At 36.4% G+C, this 26,998-nt stretch overlaps 1 protein-coding gene across 4 annotated transcripts in view; it reads right to left on the bottom strand.

Moving 5' to 3' along the window:
* Positions 1 to 26,998, bottom strand: part of LOC131951980 (cGMP-dependent protein kinase 1) — a gene marked incomplete at its 5' end in the record, with an annotated part of 127,062 nt that overhangs the window by 78,279 nt on the left and 21,785 nt on the right. For all 4 annotated transcript variants that reach the window (XM_059314452.1, XM_059314450.1, XM_059314451.1 and 1 more), the window contains 1 exon segment: positions 11,214 to 11,380. In XM_059314452.1, the coding sequence (XP_059170435.1) occupies positions 11,214 to 11,380 (167 nt within the window).

Below are 26,998 nucleotides of genomic sequence, written 5' to 3'. Positions count from 1 at the left end.
GTTGTTTACATAAGGCAGACTCTAGAGATATGTATTTAAAAAATTGTTTACATAAAGCAGACTTTAGAGATCATTGTGTACAGTGTTGTTTACGCATGTAAAATGAAATAATGTCTATAGATTGTATTATGTGAATATCATGCTACTGATTTTGTACAATATATTGTATGAGTTTATTTTTCTTCATTTATGTTAAATATTTGATAACTTCTTCGGATGGAAAATATGCGGTATGGTTTTCATTTTTAATCATAAAAAAACCTTCCACATCAAATTTTTATTTATTACGACTACGTAATTGCGTTTAAAAACCCAATTCAGCGGCCTACCATATCTCCCCCCTTCCGCCCCTCTTGATAAATACACTCGCAACATTCATGCTTTGAATACCACTTTTCCCTTGACAAGCTTATTGATAAATTAATTCAGATGTCTCAGCTCACACTGAGAAGTGATTGATTTTTAACGATCGCCATTGGTCCAAATCTATATCCACAATACGCCTAACTGAACGGAAGTGACGTCAATGTCTTAACTTTGACGGCGCGTCTAATGCAGAAATCGGGAAAGCCCAAAAATATCTGTACGAGGTACAATGCCATGCACAGTTTGTCAAAACAAATACGTCATCCTCTGTGGGCCGCTTGACAGGAAGTCACAGCTCCAGCTAACGCAATCAGCGCCATCTTAAACTCTGCTCACTCGAGCGTGGACAACATTGACGCGTCTCTCGCTTGAATGACGACGCCGATTGGTTCGCCTGGTTCGTCATCCGCTGACGCGATAGGTTCGTGAGGTTCGTAATATCGGACTCGATTGGTTTGATCTACTTGTCAGCTAAGTGAAATGGTCGACTTAGACTTGGGCTGTTTACTACCGCTCTATTCAATACAGCAATGACATGTAATATACTGTTATATATGACAAATGAACAGTTGTAAAAAAAAAGGATATAACTTATATTTGTTGCGTATGACCTATTCAGAACAGTCCGAATATAACGGGATACTGTGAACTTGTAAGCTACTGCTTATAAATAAGAGATGTATTGATGTTGATAAAAAACATCCAAATAAGTTTAATATGTTAATATTGTACAAACTGTTCTAAATAAAAATAATACCTGGGTTTATAATGAGAAACATAGCAGCTGAATTGTACGAATTATTTTTCTAATATTTGAATAAACTTGTAAATAAATAAGATACAGTGATGACATTCGTATCCAGTGGATCACAATCCAATACAAGTTTAAACATCAATCAAGTAATTAATTAATTAGACAAAGTAAAACAATACCCTGGTCAACGTAACAGCTGTCCTCTATCTCACCTACACTGTAATGCAGTCTACTTTGTTTCGTTTATTTAGCAAATTTATTTATCAAGATTAATAATTATAGTGCAGCTCACCTCATGCGAATGATCTTCTTCTTCTTCTTCGTTCTTAATTATTAGTGTTGAAGGGGATCGAGATTTATCTGCCAGTGGGTTTTTGAACTCGAGACTGTTCGAATTTCAACCATGAGCTTTTTGCCGACTCGACCACGCCTTCAACACAATTAAGCGTTACGTGTCAACTGGTTATGCGCCATTGAGGCCATTGACTCCGATTTCAGCCAGCTTTTCTTTTTGGATTTGCTTCCATAGCCTTTGTCCAACCAAGAACAAACTACAAGGCAGCAGATGTTTGATTCTGGAGTTGTCTCTCCTAGAAGAGTGGCTGTCCCCAGCTAACGAGCCTCATCTGCCCGAGGGTTCGACCTCGAGACTTTTCGGTTTAGCAACCATGAGCTTTACCGACTCGACCACGCCGTCCCCTCCAGCAGGGACGATTTCTTTAAAGTTTCTGAAGCGCTAAACTTAATCACGAAACTTTTGTTATGTTAAAGTTTTGATCAATAGAGAGAATTTTAGAAAGAGAAGACTTTTTTGTGTGAGCTGAACTTTACTCAGTAGATATACTAGAACAATCTTGTTTGTTCTGGAACTGGACAACATTGGGAACAGTCCACTTTAATTAGTGGGCTACATAGGAATATTCAGTATTTGAAGTGGACAGCATAGGAATAGTTCACTTTTTGAAGTGGACAACATAGGAATAGTTCACTATTTTAAATGGACAACATAGGAATAGTTCACTATTTGAAGTGGACGACACAGGAATAGTTCACTATTTGAAGTGGACGACACAGTAATAGTTCACTATTTGAAGTGGACGACACAGGAATAGTTCACTATTTGAAGTGGACGACACAGGAATAGTTCACTATTTGAAGTGGACAACATAGGAATAGTTCACTATTTAAAGTGGACGACACAGGAATAGTTCACTATTTGAAGTGGACAACATAGGAATAGTTCACTATTTGAAGTGGACGACACAGGAATAGTTCACTATTTGAAGTGGACGACACAGGAATAGTTCACTATTTGAAGTGGACAACATAGGAATAGTTCACTATTTGAAATGGACAACATAGGAATAGTTCACTATTTGAAGTGGACGACACAGGAATAGTTCACTATTTGAAGTGGACGACACAGTAATAGTTCACTATTTGAAGTGGACGACACAGGAATAGTTCACTATTTGAAGTGGACGACACAGGAATAGTTCACTATTTGAAGTGGACAACATAGGAATAGTTCACTATTTAAAGTGGACGACACAGGAATAGTTCACTATTTGAAGTGGACAACATAGGAATAGTTCACTATTTGAAGTGGACGACACAGGAATAGTTCACTATTTGAAGTGGACGACACAGGAATAGTTCACTATTTGAAGTGGACAACATAGGAATAGTTCACTATTTAAAGTGGACGACACAGGAATAGTTCACTATTTGAAGTGGACGACACAGGAATAGTTCACTATTTGAAGTGGACAACATAGGAATAGTTCACTATTTAAAGTGGACGACACAGGAATAGTTCACTATTTGAAGTGGACGACACAGGAATAGTTCACTATTTGAAGTGGACGACACAGGAATAGTTCACTATTTGAAGTGGAAGTTATTGGGTTGGACACGTTCAGGTTTCCACAATTTGAAGAAGACACAACTGAAAGTGAACAACATGGATAATGACAACTACTAAAGACAACACTTCAAGAAAATGACACCGGTGGGTGACAACACAATCAGAAAATGACAGCAACACAAGAAAATGACAGCAATTGAAGACAGCACCACTAGAAAATGACAGCAATTGAAGACACCACCACAAAAATGACAGCTAGAGCTTAACTTGTCGCACCCACTGCAGCATAAATAATTCGCCAATTAGAGCTGACCCGATCACCGTTGTAATTATCTTCTCCTGCCTATGACGGAAGGAACCAGTCCGCCATGTTGAAATCAAAGATGGCTTCCTCGAATTTTTCACACTTTATTCTACGGTGTACGTGAGCTAGCACGTGTCGTGTTTTACTGGGGGGTGGGGGGGGGAAATGGTGTTCAAAGTGCGCCCACGGGCTGGTATGTGACGTCACACAAGAGGAAGACGTGACGTCATCCAGACCGTTATCGTTTGCTGGCCGTTGAAAGTCAACACTGAAATGGTATTAACGTGTTACCACATCACGTGACGCCCGTACTCCTGGAACTCTAGCGGAACGTCTGGGCGGATAGAATATTTGTTTTTTAAATTTTCCAAATTGTCTTTCGATTTTATTTTATTTTTTTATTTTTTTTTTTGAAAAATGCAAATCTAGTTTTTACGTTCAGCTATGAAAGGTCAAAGCAAAATGTAATTGTAGAAAATAGTTCAGAAGAATAACAAGACATGGTGTTTACGGGGGAGGGGGGGGGGGTGTGGGGGCGGGGTTGTAAGTAACATTGTTTTGTTCGCTTGAGCTTGCTAAACCTAGCGCTAACCCCAGTTAGAACTTAATCAAAACTCAAAGCAAAACACAAAGCTGAAATAAAAATTAAATATTACTTTAACTCTGAAGTGTAAGGCTTATTTAATAACAGTAACAGGTATGAAAGAGTAGATACAATTTCATTAGACGACTAAGTCATGAAATTAACGTGAAAGGACATTATTACGAAACGTGACTCGAAGTCATGAAATCAACGTGACAGGATGTCATGAACTCAACGTGACAGGACATTATTAGGACAATGGGACAGAAAGTCATGATGTCAACGTGACAAGTAGTGACGAAGTCAACGTGATGAAATCATGAAGTTAACGTGACAAGAAGTCATAAAGCCAACGTAAAATGAACTGATGAAGTCAACGTGACAGGAAGTCATGATGCCAACGTGACAGGAAGTCATAAGGCCAACGTGACAGGAACTCATGAAGTCAACGTGACAGGAAGTCATGATGCCAACGTGACAGGAAGTCATAAGGCCAACGTGACAGGAACTCATGAAGTCAACGTGACAGGAAGTCATGATGTCAACGTGTCAGGAAGTCATGTTGTCATCGTGACAGGAAGCCATAAGGCCAACGTGACAGGAACTCATGAAGTCAACGTGACAGGAAGTCATGATGTCAACGTGTCAGGAAGTCATGTTGTCATCGTGACAGGAAGTCATAAGGCCAACGTGACAGGAACTCATGAAGTCAACGTGACAGGAAGTCATGATGTCAACGTGTCAGGAAGTCATGTTGTCATCGTGACAGGAAGTCATAAGGCCAACGTGACAGGAACTCATGAAGTCAACGTGACAGGAAGTCATGATGTCAACGTGTCAGGAAGTCATGTTGTCAACGTGTCAGGAAGTCATGAAGTCATCGTGACAGGAAGTCATAAGGCCAGGATGTTACATGACAGGTTATCATCTACCTAGTGTCACAGAAACGTGACAGTCAACGTGATGGTCAAGAAGTCACCGTGACCCAGGACATACCACATCTATTTCAAGCAACGCGTGTCTCCATGCAAATGTTTCCTGTAATCTTCTAATTTTGTTACTAAACCTCCTCACATAGCGTTCTACAACAGAGACACATCTGCGCATTAATATCTTCTATCAAACTATGCAAATATTAGTGATGAAATCCGTATCTATCATACATGCATTGGGAAACCATTATTTCATGTAGGGGAGACGACTGAACAAACATTTTTTTTATATACAACAAAAGGCAATCTTTATTGTGCAACAATGATGGGGAAGGGCTGGCTTTTATCAGATATGCCTCTACGCCCCGTCATCAATACAAAAAAAATCTGGCAATGTCCAGGAAGGAGGGAAAAATGAAAGTGAAAGCGGATATTAACCCGAGTATGAAAGGGTTTTTCCTATTCTTTTAATAATATTTGCTTGTCAGCGTTATAGGTCCCATAGTGGCAGTATAATCCGATTTTCTGGTAAGTTCTGTACATTTTACATCGGTTTCTCTATTCGGGTGGTTCTGGAATAATCGCGATCAGTCAAACAGCAAGACTACTTTGTCGAAGACTTACAATTGTCGCGGAGAAAAGAAAAGGTTGACCCACACACTCACCCCCACACACCCACCCACACACTAAGCAGACGGCTATGATGGATCCCGTCTGAAGTGTCGGTGTAAGATGAATATCTCGCCCTCTCATTTCAGTGGGGAAACAGTAGCAGGGGTGGAGGTGGGGTGGGGGTGGGGGAGAAATCGATGATATCCCCACAGCAAGGGATGGTACGGGCTTGTACTGTTGCTAGTTCACATGCAAGTGTTAGTGAAATATTAACCCCCTCGCTCCCACGCTGTCCTGCAGGAAATATTAACCCTATAGCTCCTATGCTGTTATCCAGGACATAATAACCCCATCTCTCCAGGAAATATTAACCCTATCGCTCCCATGCTCTCCTACAGGAAATATTAACCCCATAACTGCCATGCTGTCCTCCAGGAAATATTAACCCCACCGCTGCTATGCTGTCATCCATAAAATATTAACCCTATAGCTCCCATGCTGTCCTCCAGGAAATATTAACCCCATTGCTGCTATGCTGTCATCCATAAAATATTAACCCCATCGCTCCCATGTTGCTCTGCTAGTAAATAACAAGTTAGGAGATTTTTTTTTGGAGACGTGATGAGAAAGGGGTGATATGTGTCCGGTGGAACGGGGGATAAGGGCGGGGTGGGGGGGGGGGGGGGTGAGTAGATGGTGGGATCACATTTGAAAGCGTGCGCAGAGGTCAGTTATCTGGGCTATACAATGATGTATGACCCTCACACCCGAGTGCGTGGTAGGAGAGATCAAGTAAACACACACACACACACACATACACACACATCCACACACATATTTATTTTCATTTATTTATATATCTATGATATATGAGGGTAGCTTGGTGAGTGGGTGTGAGTGCAACAATCATTTGTTTGTTTCTATTGAAAGTTTTGCCAGACAACAAAGTAAAGCGAATATTACAATTCTCAGATGTAACTTTTAAGTCTAACAGAAACTCCGCTTTAGTAATCTACTGTATTTCTTACGTAGAGAGCATTTGATTTCAATGACCTCGGCAGATGAAGAGATAGTGTGTCAGCACTATGCCCAACCGCCTTTGTTTCCATGTCGTAAGATAGGTACCCTTCAGAGCTGGGTGGACTCAAGGACGTTCCAATGATTTGAACTCTCGGGTTAGCAGTCAAGCTCTCTAACGCTAGGCCACGCCGCCCCATATTTGTTACGTATATTAATCAATATTCAACCTCGCTGAAATCCTGCATATAAATTAAAACTGTTGTATAAATGTACTTTTTAGCAAAGCCGTCGCCAATCGTGTCATACCAAATAAATTATAAATGTTGGACAACACTAACCCTATATAAACAAAATGATGCAGCGAACACAGTGGAACGCGGTACGGCTAAACCAAATGATGTGTCTAACTGGTTATGACAGCCGACTGGCCAATAGATCGATCTTCCTACAGCGCCCCAATCAACCTGTCAATCAGTGTAAGGGAGATAACTTTGTTTTATAACACAGTTACATCGCACACTGTGATAAACAAGTGAAGGGAGATAACTTTGTTTTACAACAGAGTTACATCACACCGTGATAAACAAGTGAAGGGAGATAACTTTGTTTTACAACAGAGTTACATCACACCGTGATAAACATGTGATGGGAGATAACTTTGTTTTACAACAGAGTTACATCGCACACCGAGATAAACAAGTGATGGGAGATAACTTTGTTTTACAACAGGTACCTCGCACACCGAGATAAACAATTGAAGGGAGATAACTTTGTTTTACAACACAGTTACATCACACACCGAGAAAAACAAAAGATCGGACACAACAGCCAAGTAACCCAAAGTTGGGAGGGGGGTAAAATGAAAGAAATATTGAAATTATTTTAGAAATTTCACGGGCATTGATCGTTAATATAAAACTAACACAAATGCATGTCTTTCCAACTTAGATAACTCGACCTTGCTATATCCAGCTTAATATTTAGTTTTCCTGGGGTAGGGAGGCTAAAATAAGTCCAATACTTGTCTGGTAGATAGAACACTTTCTCAAAAAAAAATATCAAGAATAGTCAGTTACATTAAATAACAGCAAATCTGTTTCATCAGCCCCGGAGTACTAACACTACACGCCATTTTAGATGACACTTTATACGCTCTCAAACGTTTTATGAATAACCACTTTATTTCTTCCACTTTTAATGACTGATATACCACCTTAAAATGGTTACTAACTAGATTTAAATGCGTATATAAAATGCACCCCCTCAGTCCATAGTATCCCACCCCCCCCCCCCCACAATTCCCTTTACGCACCATCATCTCAAACCGCCCCTCCCTACACCCCCCCCCCCCCCCACCCACGATACAGCGACAACCTAAAGACATTAACAAGCGTTAACGCAGAAGGCCTTCATTAAAAAAAAACATTCTCAATTTCCTTGTAAATTTAATCATGGACGAGAACAAAATTGCTCGATTAACGTGTAACTCTCTAGTGTAACATCCAACATTTTGTAACTTGGTCATTCAGCCAACTATAACATGGCATCTCTGGTTGTTCTTTTTTGTACAGTAACAATCTGGAACCAGTGTAATATAACACTACAATAGCTTGTAACTTGGTCCTTCAGTCCAACTATAACACAACAATCGCTGGAATATCTCGTTGCTATTTCTTTTTACAATAACAATATTGAGCCAGTTATATAACACAACAATAGTTTGCAACTTTTGTTGTTTTTTTTTTTTTTTTTTTTTTTTGTATACCGTAAATATAGTGTAAAACCTGTGTACAATTAACACAAGACAGGAATGTAACTTTCGTTGTTTTTTTTTTTTTTTAACACAGTAAGTCTAGTCAGCTGTGCATAGTACTGACCACACTATACCTTCATATGCCGAGGTAACAAAAATTTGCCCCGTAGACCGACGGTTCATATAGCTAAATTTAACAGTGAAATTTAACTCAACAATCGCTTGCACCTTGTGTCATGGTTGTTGTTTTACTGGAAGAGAGATTAAGAGAGTGTAACAGCGGTGTAAGAGAGGACATAAACAAATGTTTTCACCTGCGTACATGCAGGTAAAGCTCGGTGCAAGCCAGGTGTAAAATGTGGAATGCTTGCGCGTGCGAGAGATGGCATTATGGGAGTGTGAGTCGGGATTACAGCTCGGCGTGAGTACATGGTCAAAGAGGATCGGTGATCCAGGTTGGCGGTGTGTGTGTGTGTGTGTATGGTGTGTGGGGGAGTGGGGGTGGGGGTGATCAAGGACATCGGGTGCTGAAGTGGACGTGTCACGTGGTATTGATTTACAGGTAGGTGTTGATGCAGGTCAGGTGAAGAAGAGGTGCTAGAATCAAAGTAGGTGTGTCTAAATAGGTGAGACTGTTGAACAGGTGTGATATACCTACACATGGGGACTTTGATTGTCAGGTGGTGTAGTGTGGTGTGGTGATGTTAAGATAATTTTAGGGTTGTGAGAGGATGTTTTATTGTGTGAGTTGTCGTGTATTTTAGCGTCAGTGTGTGTGTTATGATGTTATTGGAATGTGGTGTTGTGGGAGTTAGAGTGTGAGGGGTGTGTATGTAATGAGGGGCGTGATATTACTGGTTTGTTATGAGTTTTATTTAACACTCAAAGAAAGTAAAAATGTATGATTTATTATGAAACAAATTTACGAAAAGCGAAGCCTAGAAAACACAACAAAACGAAACAAAACAAAACTTAAAAACAATAACCAGCGGAGTTTGTACCACCCCCCGCCCCCGCGAGAAAAAAGTCTGAAAGAAACACTGCAAACTGCGAACAAACTGTAATACAGTAATACGCAACCAAAAAATCCTGATAAAATAATGTTATTCACGTATTTTTAAAGAAGTTTTTATTTACAACCTAACTAAGCCGACACTTTCTGTAGCTCGGCCATTGCTGATCAGAAGACGCCTTCAAATTATCTGCCCCTGTCTGTCACTTGTCAAAACTACTGGCATCCGGTCGGTCACGTGACACAGCCTCGCTCTGGATGTGATCGTCTGCTAGACGAAGAAAACTCAATAAACGCAGAGATAGCTCACGACGAAAGATCTACGGCTCGGATCTAGATTGATATTTTTTGGAACATCCGCCTGACGTCACTTCCTTGTTTTTCTCGCGGGGCGAGTGTTTATGGGAAGGTTTGTTTTGATACCTGGCAAGGTGTGGGGCACCTGCAGGATGGTGCAGGTGGTTCCATTCACTGACAGGTACCAGATGGTGTTGTTTGTTTTTTTAGTAAATAATAAATTGTTTCCTTTAAAATATTAGGAAAGTTTTTTGAAAAACTGTCCCGAAAGCAACATTATTATTTTGATACCCACTTTTGATAAAACTATAAGTGATATAAAGGCTATATATATATATATATATATATATATATATATATATATATATATATATATATATATATATATATATATATATATATGTATATATATACATATATATATATACATATATATACATATATATATATATATATATATGTATATATATATGTATATATATACATATATGCATATATATATGTATATATATACATATACGTATATATATATATATATATATATATATATATATATATATATATATATATATATATATATATATATATATATATATATATATATATGTATATATATATATATATATATACATATATATATATATATATATATATATATATATACATATATATACATATATATATATATATACATATATATACATATATATATATATATATATACATATATATATATATACATATATATACATATATATATATATATATATATATATATATATATACATATATATATATATATATATATACATATATATACATATATATATATATATATATATACATATATATATATATATATGTATATATATATATATATATATATATATATATATATATATTGATTTCGACACATAGCTCCCTAATAGCTGAATCCCAACTACGGCCTTATAACATTCAAATTACCTCGCTGGTATGCACAAATCAGTAGTTTTTATGCTTTAGTATGCCCTTTCCATATTTGTTTATGACTGACGACAAATGGATTATTTGGCTGTTAACACCACAATATGACCCATGATCTGTTCACGTCACAGCTATAGCACTATTTCTTAAGATCATCCCGTATAGCCTTAAACTAACTCAAGCACCATAATGATCAACTGCTTCGAGTTTACTGTAATACTTTAAAAAAGAAATCGCGTTCATCTTGTTTAGTTTGAACACAGTAAACATTTGTCAACTTATATTTGGTTATACCAAAAAAATCAAAAGCAGTTATCAGATCAGTAAACTTGATACAGTTTGTACATAAGGTCTACGTGTTTATTAGAGATATGTTGAAGATACAACTCCAAATTTTTATCGAGTGTATCTTATTAGGGTTATTATAAACTTGTAACACTCGCTGATCGAGTGAATTATTTATTTAGACTCGTACAACATAGTTACATTGTTACATTTATATCAATTTCCGTATGAGATCTACTTGTTTGTATACATATGCATAATGCACGATTATAGCAGACAACGTTTTAAAATTCAAGTTTACTTTGTATACATTTGTTTTAAAATACGTCCTGTAAACATATCAAGTTACACTCCCCGCAACAAGTACAGCCGCACTCTACTTTAAGGGGCAGCAACTCCCGTGTACCAGCAGCAGAAGTGGAGAAGACGTAAAGCAGACGGCTGGTGAAAAACGGGACTCACCTGCGCAGACGTAGATGTGCTCCCCCCTCTCCCCCTCCTTGATGATGTAACAGTTTTTGGCCACCCTCTTCTCGTACATGCAGTCGATGACCTCCCTCAGCTGAGTCACGGCTAGAACTTTGATGAACTCGTTGCTCATTAGCGCGTCCTTAATTAGCTGCTTAGACCTGCAAGAGAAGGAGGATGTGGTTGAGTTAGGCCTGAGTGATGCATATAAAAAATAATGTGAAGGGTCATTTAAGAGAAACACATGAAAATAAATTTCAAAGGCCATCTAAACGAAATTTTAAAAAAAATATTGATAAATGGCTTTTTAAGTCCATCTAAAACAAGAAAATAAATAAACAAATAGCTTAAAATAATCGAAAACTAGAACAAAAATGAAAAAAAAAAACCCAATATTTTACAAAGCCACAAACTAAAAAAATTACCTATATTTATGACCTTAACAAAAAATCAATTGCTTTTATTTCATAACATAAAACATTATTTTTTGTTAATGTCAGTATAAAGACGAACCTAATTCGTTAACAAGGTAAGATTATTTTACTTTCATGTTCTTAGGTCTGGTATAAAAAAATAAAATGTTTGTGGCGTTTTATCAGGACAGCTCAAAATAACTCACAATTTTTATTTACTTTAAGCACAAATCCCTATTTCAATAAAGTCACTCTTAAAATAAATCTCTCGCTCTCTCTCCAATGACAAACGTAATGAAGCGATTCTAAAACTAAAAAGAAAACAAACATCGGAAATTCCCACTTTCCCGAGAATTAAATAAATTATATTTTTTTTTAATAAAATCACCCGCTGACACATCCAATTATATTTATTTTCCATCACAAAATTGAAAAACGAGGACATTTGTATTTAAGTTTACAAGTGGATCCTAATCGCATTACACTATTACCAAAGAATATAGGGCTGGTAAGTAGGTCAATAAACAGTTCTAAGGCTCATGCAGGTTTTATTGAGCCGTAGAACTGGTTGGTGACCTACTTACCAGCCCTATGGTCTCTATAAGGAGTAAAAAATATAAAATAGTCGACCCATTTTGTATTCCAAAACTGAAATTGTTTTTAGATTATTAGGGGTGTAGGCTACTTATTCATACTTGTTCGAGAATTATTTTTTTTTTGGCCTTGGTAGCCAATCTCTGTGTCTAACAAACATATCCACAAATAAAAACCTCACAATGAAGGTTCATTGTACTCAGCATTTGTTTTTTCATAAGAACGTGTCTTAATACACAACCTCACTTGTTTCTGCGTGATGTTATTACACTATCGTTGCATGGGGTGTGTTGGGGTTGTCAATAAACAGATGGTAATAATTTTCTACATAACGATATCTGTAACGATTGCCGAGATATCGTCAAAATAATTCGCAAATTTATCATGTGTTATGGGGTTGGGTGGGTATAGGGTTGATTGGGTTGAGTGGGGTTGAGGCAATGGAGTGGAAGGGGGGGGGGTAATCACATGTTTTACACCAGCGCAAAAATGTGAAATGAAAAATGTTGTGTTCGTATAGTTATTCTTCTTTGAATACATTTTTAGTGTGTGGGTTATTTTTTTGCTAACTTAGCAAAAGACAAATGCCACAACGAAAAAAAGGAAGAAAAAATATTAGCAGGCACTGATTGTTAATAACAAGATGGATGTCACGCTCTTCCGGGAAAATGGCGGCGAGCTGATAATAATGCAGGAGACGCGGGAATTCTGCAAGAGTTATTGAACTTGTTTGTGAGAAACTTGAACGCAATTCTTCACCCTGCCTGCCTTATATGGGTGGTTTCGAGCATTTCAAAACAACAAAGGGCGATTTTTTTAAAAGCAAAACATGTTCATTTCTATTACCAGTACCCATATACTTCACGTCTATAGCTGGTTATGTATAGTGGGTAGTTCTATGATCGTAGATAGGGCTATGTGGTGCATGTTTGATCTCACACAGTAAAGCATGGTCAGTATTAGTGTAGGGGTCAGAGCAAGTGTTTGGTCAAGAGTATATGTATTTATATTAATAAACAATGATTAAGAACGTTAGGAATACACATTTTCCAGATAGTAAAAATGAAATTCAGCATTTGGTTTATGGTTGGGTGTAGTTCAAGTTACTAGATGTTTTGTCACATGTAGAGATTATAGAGACATTATATATATATATATATATATATATATATATATATATATATATATATATATATATATATATAAAATATATTTAAATATTTTATTATATTTATGTTATATATATATATAATTATATATATATATATATATATATATATATATATATATATATATATATATATATATATATATATATATATATATATATATATACGGTGTATATTGAAATACACACCAATACATACACTGAGAAAAAGTGATTGATTGGACGGATGCTAGTTGAAAGCATTTTCTCCAGGACCAGACCAAACTTCCTCACACGGTGCATCAGAGGGATATCAGTTTCCTGTTTGAGACAACTCTCCCCCTCATCCCCCCCCCCCCATCTGCTGGCATAAACAGACTTGATTCTGGAACTCGACGCGAGAATGTAGGGTAGAGAGCTCAAGGGTCACTCTTAAATACATTTAGAAAATATCTGTATGCCCAGGAGAATGATGTACGAGTTAACTATGCGGGTGCCAGTGTTTCTTTCAGGCATCTCTTCAGGAGTGGGGGAAGGGGAACTTGAACACGTCCACCGCCCCCTGAACCGAAAAACTTAAAAATTTAGTCCTCTCCCCCCCCCCCCTCCCCCCAAAAATTTTAGTTGAATTATGTAAGAGTTAAAATCAATCTAAAGCACCATTTAGTAAAGGCAACTTTTGCCCTATTTTATAGCCTAAAAATCTCATTTTTTGTACAAGCGAGGTTTAATTTTAATTTATATAAAAAGTATTACATTTTGTAGACACGTTTATATTTTTACTTATTAACTTTTTAAAATTCCCGCAAAACATGTACCTATCCTTCACCTCCCCCCCCCCCCCCCCACTGGTCCCTATCCTCCACTTTTTTATAAACTTTTAAAAAATTCATTTATTTCATCCTGCAGTTGAGACCCATGTAAAGTAAATAATTGTAATCGAATTGAAAGAACAGACATTAATACCCGATTCAAGTTTCGTGTAACGACAGACTGTCTGAAATAAGGCAGTGATTAGAGCCCTCGATCAACTCCATGCCACAAATTATTTGTTGCTCATCAAACTCTCGTCTGACTGAATCAGCCTTCGCGGAAAAATAATTACCGAGTTATAATTCGATGTAAAGCGGGGGCTCGGATTTGGATCTGAAAGACTATAATTAGAACAGGGTTAATGGGATTTCCCGATAAAATTACCGACTTGTTTCTTTTCTGCTGTAAAAACAAGAAGTGCAATGTTCACGAAACAAAAGTTGCATTGTTTCTTTAACATTCCGTATTTTTATAATAACCAGTGTTTCTTCCAGACTTTTTTCTTCCCGGTGGGAGGGGGGGGGGGGGCAGAGCCTCCAGAAGAGATGCCTGGAAGTAATTCTGTTTATAACACGCTATTTTAAACAGAGAGTGTTTGTTAACACGAAGGAGGGGTTTAGTTTAAGCCGCTAAAACAATTTGACATGAAAATTCCTTGGTTATTCTTGTGTGATCTAACATAACCAAGGATTTGAATTATATCGTGCAGTAGGTTCGGCAATGTCCTTTTACTTTATATATTGTCTCTATCCGTTATCGATTGTCTCATGACCCCACACCCCCACATTCCCACACACCAGACTCCCACACACATCCATTTTGAATAAGGAAGCTACAAGATTTTAATCTCAGGAAATCCACGCGCAATTATTATTGTATTCGATTTCAAACATCGTTGCGTCTTCTCTCTTCTCCTATTGCATGTACAATTAAAAACATAATCGATTCTGTTTTTTTTTTTGAGTATGCTAACCAAATAAGAGCGAAACATATATATATATATATATATATATATATATATATATATATATATATATATATATATATATATATATATATATATATATATATATATATATATAGGCCCCCCTCCCCCCTCCCCACCTTCCGCCCTCTTCATATTTTTTTCACCACTGTCACCTTTTTCTCTACCCATACTTCATGCTTGTCTCCATAACATGGATTCTTCAATAAAGAGAATAATCTCCCCTGGATTCTTCAATAAAGAGAATAATCTTCCTTGGATTCTTCAATAAAGAGAATAATCTCTCTTGGATTCTTCAATAAAGAGAATAATCTTCCTTGGATTCTTCAATAAAGAGAATAATCTCTCTTGGATTCTTCAATAAAGAGAATAATCTCCCTTTGATTCTTCAATAAAGAGAATAATCTTCCTTTGATTCTTCAATAAAGAGAATAATCTTCCTTGGATTCTTCAATAAAGAGAATAATCTCCCTTGGATTCTTCAATAAAGAGAATAATCTTCCTTGGATTCTTCAATAAAGAGAATAATCTCCCTTGGATTCTTCAATAAAGAGAATAATCTCCCTTTTCTCTCTCAATATCACACAACATCGCCACCCCCTAACCACACCTGCCACCCTCCACCCCCATCCTTATTTCTTCTTCCCCGTTTAACTCAAGTGTTCGACAACACTTTCATCATTAAAAACAACTTGTTCAAAGTGTTCCTCAAATCCTTTTAATTCTCTCTGCATGGCCGTCCATCACAGTTCGAGAACACCATCCATCCACCCACAGCCGTGGAGAAAAGATCACAATTTTTCCGATAGACATAAACAAATATTGCATGCATAAAAAACACGCGAAAGCTATTCTCAGTGCACTAAAAATATTTGTAACGTTGAGCGAGGCAGAAAGAGCAGTCGTTATTTTTTAGATGAAATCCGCTCACATAAATAATACAGCTCATCAAAACAATCGGTGTGACGTGTCATTTACAACCAGGGTTTCTTTCAGACGTTTTTTCTCCAGGGTGGTGAGGTGTGGGGGGGGGGGGGGGGATTTGAAACCTCTTGAGGCACACTTGAAATTTTCAGGGTGATGGTGGAGGGGGGGGGGGGTGGCCACCTATTTAAAAAAAATACTCTCGATATACATTTTTTCGTCTCGTCCGGGGTCGGGGGTCGGGGTGGTGAACATGCTCCGGTAGGGCAGAGCCCTCACCCCCACCCGCGGGAAGACAGGCTTGAATGCCACACCTTACGACCTGACGGGAAAAAAAAAACTTCGTGTCGTCACGGAACACAATATTTCATGACGTCACGAAATCCACATTTTGATAACATCCAAGAACGCAGTCTTTCGTGCTACTTGATAAAAAAGTTTTTCAATTTCATGGCACAGAACACAAGACAACAAGTCTAATTGTGGGATCATCATCTCACTATTTTGTTTTCCATTTAACGCCATGAGGAACATTCAGAGTTTCTTCCAGGCATCTCTTCGGGATGGCAAAGTCCCCCTCCCCCCCCCCCCCCCCCGAACGAAATGAAATTTATATAATTTATATAGAAAATATATAATTTTAACAGTGTCCGCCCCCCCCCCCTCCGAAGAAAGTCTACCGCCCCCCCCCCCGTAAATTTCAAGTGCGCCCCCCCCCCCTCCCCGGAGAAAAAAGTCTGGAAGAAACACTGGACACATTGGACAGCTACAAGCAACACCTATGGTCAACTATTTCCCTTTAAACTGGTACAAGCAACACCATTGGACAACTTTTCCTTTTATACCGGTACAAGTAACATCATTGGTCAACTTTACAATTACATCAAATCGTTTGTATAAAAAAGAAATTGCTACGTCTATTTAAAAAAAACTTCGAACAATACAAAGGTGCATAGTTTTAAAATCGATAAATCTTTTAGTTCAAAGCGTTCAAAAATTATAGAATCAGATTGAACCGAAAAAAAAAAATTTAAAACAAATTTTTTAGGGGGTAATTTACCTTTTTACTTTCTCGAATACGAAGTATAGAGGAAGTATTATAATCGTGCAAAAAATTGAAATCGAGATTTTCATAAATCGTACACCTCCCGAGTCGGAAAAACAGTTTTCCAATATTGTCTGTATGTCTGTGTGTGTGTGTGTGTATGTTTGTCTGAATGTGTGGATATGTATCGGTGTGTCTGTGAACACGATAACTTGGGTAAGGTTACAGTTCTGTACCAACTTTTGAGCGAGTTCCGGTAACCGGTAGTGGAGCTTATTCAACTTTTAGTTTTTCATAAGCCTATAAATTGAGTTTTGCTTCAGAAAGATAGACGAAATTGCACATTTAAGTAACATCTACATCTCTGCCTTCTGTCAAATTCTGAGTTATTTTCGTTTACCGGAATTAGTACTTTAGTACTCTACGCTATTTCTGATTTCTCAAACAACGCATATAAAAATTTATATTATCCCGCACTATTATACACACATTGTTTGCTGTTCGCTTGATGTAATTTTTGTTTTGTTAAATTGATTAAAAATCATGTCTATATCACGAGTTGCCATCCCCCGCAGTGTTAAGTATTCTAGAAAGTTTAGGGGAGATCACTCCCGCTTTATTTCATAAGGAAGATCTAAATGCGCAGTTGAAAAGTGTCTTCTTTGTTTTAAATAGAGTACATTTGTAAACACTCCCCCCCCCAAAAAAAAACCCACCCCTTCTCCGATGCTCTGGGTGGCTTAACATATTGTTCGCAGTGTGAGCCAAGTATAAAGGAACGTATTTTTAGGTTTATTTGAAAAGTTCGTGTTTTTAAAGCATAATTTAGAATACAACGGGTATCAATGTAATCGGAAAGAATAAAAAGAAATATGTATTATTTTTTAAAATTAAGATACAGTGTATCATAATTTGATGAGCACTTTGGGATGACTTGTTTTTTTAAATATGTTTTCCTATTTGTTTTGTTTTTGAAAAAGTGCTGTTGCTTTATATCGTGTAGATGAATTGGTCCATGTTGAGATCCCATTCTAATTATTGTGTATGTTCCTTGTGTGTTGTTTTATAAGTGGTTTTGGTTTGTGTTTTGAGAAAGGTTTGATGTGTGGTTTTATAAGTGTTTTTGGTTTATGTTTTGAGATAGGTTTTGATGTGTGGTTTTATAAGTGTTTTTGGTTTATGTTTTGAGATAGGTTTTGATGTGTGGTTTTATAAGTGTTTTTGGTTTGTGTTTTGAGATAGGTTTTGATGTGTGGTTTTATAAGTGGTTTGTGTTTGTGTTTTAAAATAGTTTTTGATGTGTGGTTTAAGTATAACTCGAAGTGCGACCAACGGGATTAATATTTTGGTACCCTGATATTTCACCTCACCACCATCCTAATCTTTACATGTGCTTACTGTTAAGTACGGCTTAGTGGTAGGGATATGGTTGTGGTTAGGCTTAGTGACAAGGATATGTTTTGGCTTAGGCTTAGTGCCAGAGAAATAGTTAGGGTTAGGCTTAGTGCCAGAGATATGGTTGGGGTTAGGCTTAGTGCCAGAGATATGGTTGAGGTTAAGTTTAAGGTTAGATTGTAGCAGTAACAGAATGAGTTGACCTGTATTTTGAATGACAGAAAACGTTTATAAAGTCAGGCCATCAGATGTTTGTGTGAAAGTCGTGAATTTGTTGGCACACTGAGTTTACCGAGGGGGTGAAAGAGGGGGAGTGAGAGAGGGGGAGTGAGAGAGGGGAATATTAAAGGAGGTAATAAAGTTGTGAGCTTGCACATGTGAGCGATCAAATCTGAATGTGGACTGTCAAAATATTTCATGCTACATCAGCACTATCTTGTTGCGAACCTTCACATTGTCATCTATATGTAAATAAATTAATTTTTTTGGAGTGAAATACGAAACCCTTAGGTGTATTCATGTAACCCCACAGAGAACATTCTACATATTATACAAACTATTATAGTGATGGCAGAAGTTTGGAAAATATTAAATCTTGGTCTCATTGTTTCATTTATAATCATTCGGTCGTTTAGAAGTACTGACAAAATATTATATATTTTTAAATTTCTGCTTAAAAATGGTGTGTTGTTTTATTGAAAGCACTTAGAAAATGTATGTATTTTATTTCTCCTTTCCTTGTATGCGTTTAGCTGTTACAACTCTCTCCAATATCAACATATTGAACTTAAGCTAAAAGATAGCTTGTCTATCTACAAAATACATAAGCAACGTATGCGTGTGGCTGATGTGTGGTTTGGGATGTGGTTGTTGTGGTAGTAGAGTTGGGTGAAACGAACATGTATTGTTTAAATAAGGAGAATAGGGTTGGTAAGTAGGTCACCAACCCGTTCTATGACTCAATAAAACCTGCATGAGCCATAGAACTGGTTGGTGACCTACTTACCAGCCCTATTGCCATTCGACGAAAAGAGATTCCTCAAAACAACTTGTTGCTTGTATTCACAAAGATAACTTACGCAAACAATGGACGGTTGTGACAGCTGGATAATTATATTCATGAAGAAATGTAAGACGAGGAAAGGAAATTGAGTCGAGTTCTAGAAAGCTAGGCATTGGGTGTTCTGTTCTGGAAGATTGCTACTGAAAACATGACTAGAAAAATATAAAGTATTATAAAGCTTATTACTAAAGGACGAAGCATATTACGATCGATTTAAAAATCATGTTATTTTTTACAACCTCCGTTTTGAAGATGTGCTAGAAAGCTTGAAATGTTGCCATTGGAGAAGAGCAATTATCAAATATTTGTAGACCTTAGATTTGAGGAATGAAAACAATGACCCTGTATTCGTTAACAGAATAAAATTTAACATAAAAAATAAGTGGGCAGATATATTTTAATAGAATTACACAGCGTTGAATTCTAAGCAAACACTACAGTCAAGTATTAACAAAATCAATAAGTTAGCATAGTAGAGCCTATATACATATTTATGGGTTTTTCCCAAGAGAAAGGATTGTAATTTATATCTCTGATATATACATATATGTACATATATATATATATATATATATATATATATATATATATATGTATGTATGTATGTATATATATGTATATATATGTATATATATATGTACATATATATACATATATAATACTAAAGAGCAAAGTTCCAGTAAAGCGAGATACTGAAAATACCCTATACCCTTAAAGCACTTAACTTAGACACCCTTAAGTAACCTTCACTGGTTGCATCAAAATAAAACATCGAATGCCCCGGATATGCCTCTACTACAAGTCGCTGACCTATTTAGATTGTCTCCCCCACCCCTAGGCTCGCCATGTAAACGTTGAGACGACGCCACGGGAGTGATCTCCCCTCGAGTAGTTATTGACAAGTGGCTGGGCAAACACTGGCACTCACGTTCTCGGTGAGGTGGGAAGGGAGAGGGGGGTGGGGGTGGGGGGGGGGGGGGTTGGGTGTGTGTGTCTGAGGCTGGGGTGTGTGCGTTTCTGAGGCTGGGGTGTAAGGCGCGGGTGTGTGACGTGGGTGTGTGAGGATGGGGTGTGGAGGGGGGTGTGACTGATGCAGGGTGTGAGGCGGGGGTGTGAGGCGGGGGTGTGAGGCGGGGGTGTGAGGCGGGGGTGTGGAGGGGGGGTGGTGTGAGGATGGGGGGGGTATGACTGATGCAGGGTGTGAGGCGGGGGCATGTGACGCTGGGGTGTGAGGGTTGGGGCTGTGACTGGGGCTAGGATGTGAGGATGGGATGCGGAGGGGTGTGTAAAAGGGAGGCTGGGGTGTGAGGATGGGGTGTATGCGGCGGGGGGTGTGTGAGTGAAGGTGAAGGTGTGTGGGCGAGACGTGGGTGTGAGTTTGGGGTATGTGGCTAGAACCTGGCTGGGTGTGTGGGTGTGTGATGCTATGGGTGGAAGTGAGCTTGGGGGTGTGAGTAAGTCGAGTCTGAGGGTTGAGTGAGTAATGTTGGTGATATAAGGCTGAGGTGTGTTTCTGGGGGGTGTATGAGGATGAGTGAGGGTGTTATTGTGTGTGTGTGAAAGAGGTTGGGATTATTAGCATAGTGTGTGATGGGGGGTTCTGAGGCTTGTATTTGAGAGATAGAGAGATAGAGAGAGAGAAAGAGAGAGGCTGGGAGGTCTGAAAAAAAGTCGGTGAGTTGACCTTGGTCAGCTTCAACCTAAAGCCAGTGATAGGTCAGTGATCACGTGCCGGTGTGATGCCAGTGATTGGTTGTCCACCGTTCTATGGTCCCGATCTGAAGTCGAAATCAGCAAGTCACAAGTCTAAGGCTTTTATCGTGTGGAGTCACCTGTTACGTTTGTAGTTATTTTGTTTCATATTAATGGTCTTTGTCCATTTAGTAATTTTAGTATACACCAGAAGAAAAAACAATTACGTACAAGCGTATTTTCCCCTATTATAGGATAAGATTATTGCTAAATTAATAGACTAAACGACTACTGTGGTAGTCCATGAATCTATCAACATGTAGCTTTACCAGTCCTTAAAAAAGGGTACACCAACCGTCCACTATTTATAGTCCACTAAACATTCATTACTTATAAACCATAACCGTATATTGATCCATTAACTATCCACCACTAACCATATATCGATCAACTAAATATCCACCACTTACTGTCCACTAAAGTTGTATCGAGCTACTAAATATCCATTGCTAACCGTTTATCGATTCTCTATCCACCACTTACTGTCCACTAACTATCCATCGATCCACTAACTAATCATCGATCCACTAACTATCCATCGATCGACTAATTATCCACCACATACTGTCCACTAACCGTCTATTGATCCACTAACTATCCACCACTTGTAGCCCACCCAGAGTAAAGTGCTTAAGTCCAAAGTATTTCACCGAGCAGGAAAACGTAAGGGTGGGTAAACAAAAGTGAGTTAATTAGATAAGTAAGCTTAATTGTGTGGGGGGGTTGATGTGAGTTGGGGAGGTGGTGTGGGTTGGGGAGGGTGAGGGAGACTGAATGAGGGTGTGGAGATTGATGAAAGGAGGGTCGGAGGGTGTGGGAAGGGGTGAGTTATGATGTCCCGCACACTTTAGTCTTTATAAGCTGCACAATATTCAAATTAGTGCGTTGTTACTGTTTGCGATATAGGACACATAGGAACACTTCTAATATATGTTTGCTACTAAGTTATTAGTACGCTACTGAAATTTGTATGCTACTAAGTCATTTGTGCGCTACTGAATTGTGTATGCTACTAAGTTATTTGTACGCTACTGAATTGTGTATGCTACTAAGTTATTAGTGCGCTACTGAATTTTGTATGCTACTAATTTTGATTAGTATGCTACTGAATTGTGTATGCTACTAAATTTGAATGATACGCTACTGATATGTGAATTCTACTAACTTTAGTTAGTACGCTGCAATAATGTGGAAACCAATGCATTTGATTGGTACGCTATTAAAATTTGTATGCTGATTTTTTTTATTCATACGCAGCGAATAGGACCTAAATGTATGCAATTCAAATTGATCGATATGCTACTTAATTGTGTATGCTAATTAGCTTAGTGTCAAAGTAAATCGTGAATGCTGTTAAATTTGATTGGTAAGTAACTTATTCAAAATTCTAAAGTGATTATGTACTCTGAATTGATATTATGGGTATGCTGCTAAATGAACGTGCTTGCTTAAACAAATCACACAAAAGAATACAATAATTAGGATGCCAGTATTCTAATTTATTAAAAATATTGATTCTTTTTCGTTCAGTTAAAATCGATTTCAATTTTCGCTAAAATTATTTTAATATTTTTTCAGCAATGAGTGAAAACAACATATTGTGTTCGTTTATTTTAATTTTTAAGAAAATTAATTTTTGGGCCATCATGTTAATTGCTTTTGGATGATGGAGAAAAAGTTTGAGGGATTGGAAAGGGGAGACAATAAAACCGTTCACGGACGGGATTCAACTTTTTGATGTTTTTTTTTGTCAAATGTTGTCTAATTGATCATACAATAAACCGGGAGTGATCTCCCCTAAACTTTCTCGAATATTCTTATATAAAACAACAGGGGATGGGAACTCGGGCTATTGACATGATTTTTAATCCATTTTAAATACTTAAAGTTTTAAAAATAGAATAAAATCTCGTAGACAAAATAATTGCACGCCAAGTGAACTAGTGAACGCCAAATAAAAAAGTGCACAATAGCGCGCAATATTATTAGTACTTTAAAAATTTACATTAGTTTTTTGAGAAATCGGAAGTAGCGTAAATTACTACTTCCGGTCAACGGAAATTACTCAAAATTTAACAGAAGGTAGAGAATTAGATCTTTTACTTACATGTGAAATTTCATTTATCTATCTGAAATAGTACTCAAGTTATAGGCTTTTGAAAAATTCAAAGTAGGAAAAGTACCACTTCCGGTTATCGGAAATCGCTCAAAAGTTGATACGGATCTACGATTTTGATAAAATACTTATATATGAAATTTCATCAACCTAGCTATAACGGTACTCAAGTAATCGTGTTTACACACGGACACACACACAGACACACAGACATACGGACAGAATTGCAAAGCCCAGTTTTTCAGACTGGATTACGCATAAAACCTCTTAATTTTGATAAATCTGGATTGATAATTTTTGCCCGATTAAAATAAGTCCTCTATACTTCGGATGTGATGAAGGACTGAGGTGTAATACGGTGAAAATTGTTAAAATTTCAAGTGATTTTTGTGCACGATTACAATACTTTCTCTATACTTCGTATATACGAGAAAGTAAAAATGTATATTTACCAAATGTATGTTTACGAAATGTATATTTACCAATAGCATAGTAACCTCAAAAGGAAGTAAAGATGTAATTTCATATTTAATAAATTAAATTCCGATTATGTTTTTTTTTAAAAAACATACTATTCAAAAGTTTCGATTACAAATGTTTATTCGAGAACACGTAAATGAATGGCTATGAAATAGATGTGAACTGAGTTTTTAATTTTTAACTATTATTTGGCGGGGGTGGGGCCTGACTGATATATATATATATATATATATATATATATATATATATATATATATATATATATATATATATTCTATTTAGTTGGTACAGATTATCTTAGTTTTATTGATATCCATCATTGGATGGTGTGGGTCGTTTAGTATTAGTGTGCATTTATTTATAGTAGTATTACTCATTCAGGAGTTTGTCAATGAAAGGTGAATGCTTTTCTTTTCAAATTCAATATGTTCTTTTCATAAGGATCCAAAATTTTATGTTTTTTTTTTTTTTTTTTTTGTTATTTTGATATTTATTTCATCATTGAAAATCTGGTTGTGTATGTCCTCCTTGAAGAAAGTCATAGTCTATTTTCAAAAAAAGTTTCCTCAATAATTAGAATTATAAAAAGTATCAGAACTAGTTTTTTATACTAGAATTGGTGTTTATCTTTCCATGCTATAAAATTACAGCAGCAAATATTTACATATTCAATGACTAGGCAGTTTATTACACTACAAAAACATCAAGTACCTGCACTTGAAGATGAATGTCATTTTCTTCTTTTATAAGCAAAAGGCTTTATTTATATTACTTATTATTGATGCATATTTCTATTTCAAAAGAAAATACCACACATAATATGAATCATAGTGTACCATAATGATCAATTATTAAAAATCATAAATAAATGAAGATAAATGCTATAAACAAAACATTCATACAATAACTTTGACAACTTTTTTTTTTAAATGACCAAAACCAAGAGCATAACAAAAAATTTGAAAATGATGGATGGATAGTAAAACTTTTTTTTGACAATACAAGAATAAAGAAAATTAAATATGTTGGACTTCTTTTAGTTACACTGTTTAACATGTCTAAAGGTCATTAAAAATTAGGCACAGTGGAAAGACAGCATAGTATGATGAGTTAAAAAAAAAAAGAAAAAGAGACTATGTACAGGAGTGCTATATGAAATCATCCTCTTCATCATCATAATATGCTCCTTCCGCCGCCACATCTGCCAAACCTAAGTCATCAGCCTTGTCTACTCTAATTGTGGCCTTTGGTTTCTTTTTCTTTTGAGTTAAACAGTAACGATACCCTTAGTAAAAATTAATAAGCACTAGTTATCAATAAACCGGTAGTGATCTCCCCTAAACTTTCTCGAATATTCTTATATAAAACAACAGGGGATGGTAACTGGGGATATAGTTATGATTTTTAATCCATTTTAAATACTTAAACTTTTAAAAATAGAATAGAATCTCAGTAAAAAACAATTGCGCACCAAGCGAACGCCTAATAAAGGTGTGTATAATAGTGCGCAATAGTATTAGTACTTAATAAATTTACATTAGTTTTTTGAGAAATCGGAAGTAGCGTAAATTACTACTTCCGGTCAACGGAAGCTACTCAAAATTTAACATAAGGTAGAGAATTAGATCTTATACTTACTTGTGGAATTTCATTTATCTATCTGAAATAGTACTCAAGTTATAGGCTTTTGAAAAATTCAAAGTAGAAAAAGTACCACTTCCGGTTATTGGAAATCGCTCAAAAGTTGATACGGATCTACGATTTTGATAAAATACTTATATATGAAATTTCATCAACCTAGCTGTAACGGTACTCAAGTTATCGTGTTTACACACGGACACACACACACACAGACACACAGACATACGGACAGAATTGCAAAGCCCAGTTTTTCAGACTGGATTACGCATAAAACCTCTTAGTTTTGATAAATCTGGATTGATAATTTTTGCCCGATTAAAATAAGTCCTCTAAACTTCGGATGTGATGAAGGACTGAGGTGTAATACGGTGAAAGATGTTAAAATTTCAAGTGATTTTTGTGCACGATTACAATACTTTCTCTATACTTCGTATATACGAGAAAGTAAAAAGAACATTTCAAAAATACTAATAAAGCATAATCATGTTTAGGGTTTTAACTTTTAAATTAGAATTAAGCGTTAATGCTAAATTTGTTGTAATCTAAACATTATAATATAATTCTTGCAAATAATTTTTTTTAGCAATTTATGTATTAAAAATTATACTATATGCCTTTTACGTTTTTCTTCGTTTGTCTTCTCTATGATTTCAATGATATTTTGAGATACATTTTGAGGTTACCTCCCTTGATTATTTTAAAGTTCTAATTGGAAGTAACTAGCACAATTTGATGTTGAATAGGCTTGAAAAGTCTATGTAATCATACACATTTTTTTTTATCTGCTAAAAAGTATGGCAAGCGATAACATTTCAGTTACATTTTTTAAAATTAAAGCCGCTTGGAAACCATCCATTACACTCATTTTCAGATTTTTTTAAAAATTGAATATAAGCTGTTGAAAAAAAGTTCAGAAATATTTTATCAATTCAAATATTTAAAAAACAGCCCTCAAACCCTTCTTGAATTCAACTGGAGTAGCCAGGGAGAGTAAAAATCAATAAAAAAAAAATTCATAAAAAACGTTTTAATAACAAGCTTTTATGTAATGATGCACTAAAAAGTAGAAAATAAATTATAGACTACTATTTAAATAACTATAAAGAAAAGCGTGGGTCACTTTAGTATCTATTGGATACCTTTACTAATGTTAAGGAAGACACCCACGCTTTTCTTTATAGTTATTTAAATAGTAGTCTATAATTTATTTTCTACTTTTTAGTGCATCATTACATAAAAGCTTGTTATTAAAACGTTTTTTATGAATTTTTTTTTCAGTACTTTACATGTTTTATCTACAATAGAGTTACATGACTAAAAACCATTGCGCGCCTACTGAATATCACGTTCAGTAGGCGCGCAATGGTTTTTGAACGCAGCCATTACGTGGTCGTGATGGCGCAGCTATTGA

Source organism: Physella acuta, unplaced genomic scaffold (genome assembly GCF_028476545.2).
Source record: "Physella acuta isolate Inbredline_101_S28 unplaced genomic scaffold, ASM2847654v3 ptg000842l, whole genome shotgun sequence".
Classification (NCBI taxonomy): Eukaryota; Metazoa; Mollusca; class Gastropoda; family Physidae; genus Physella; species Physella acuta.
The sequence above is the reverse complement of the archived record's forward strand: the minus strand, read 5'-3'. Positions and strand labels throughout refer to the sequence as shown.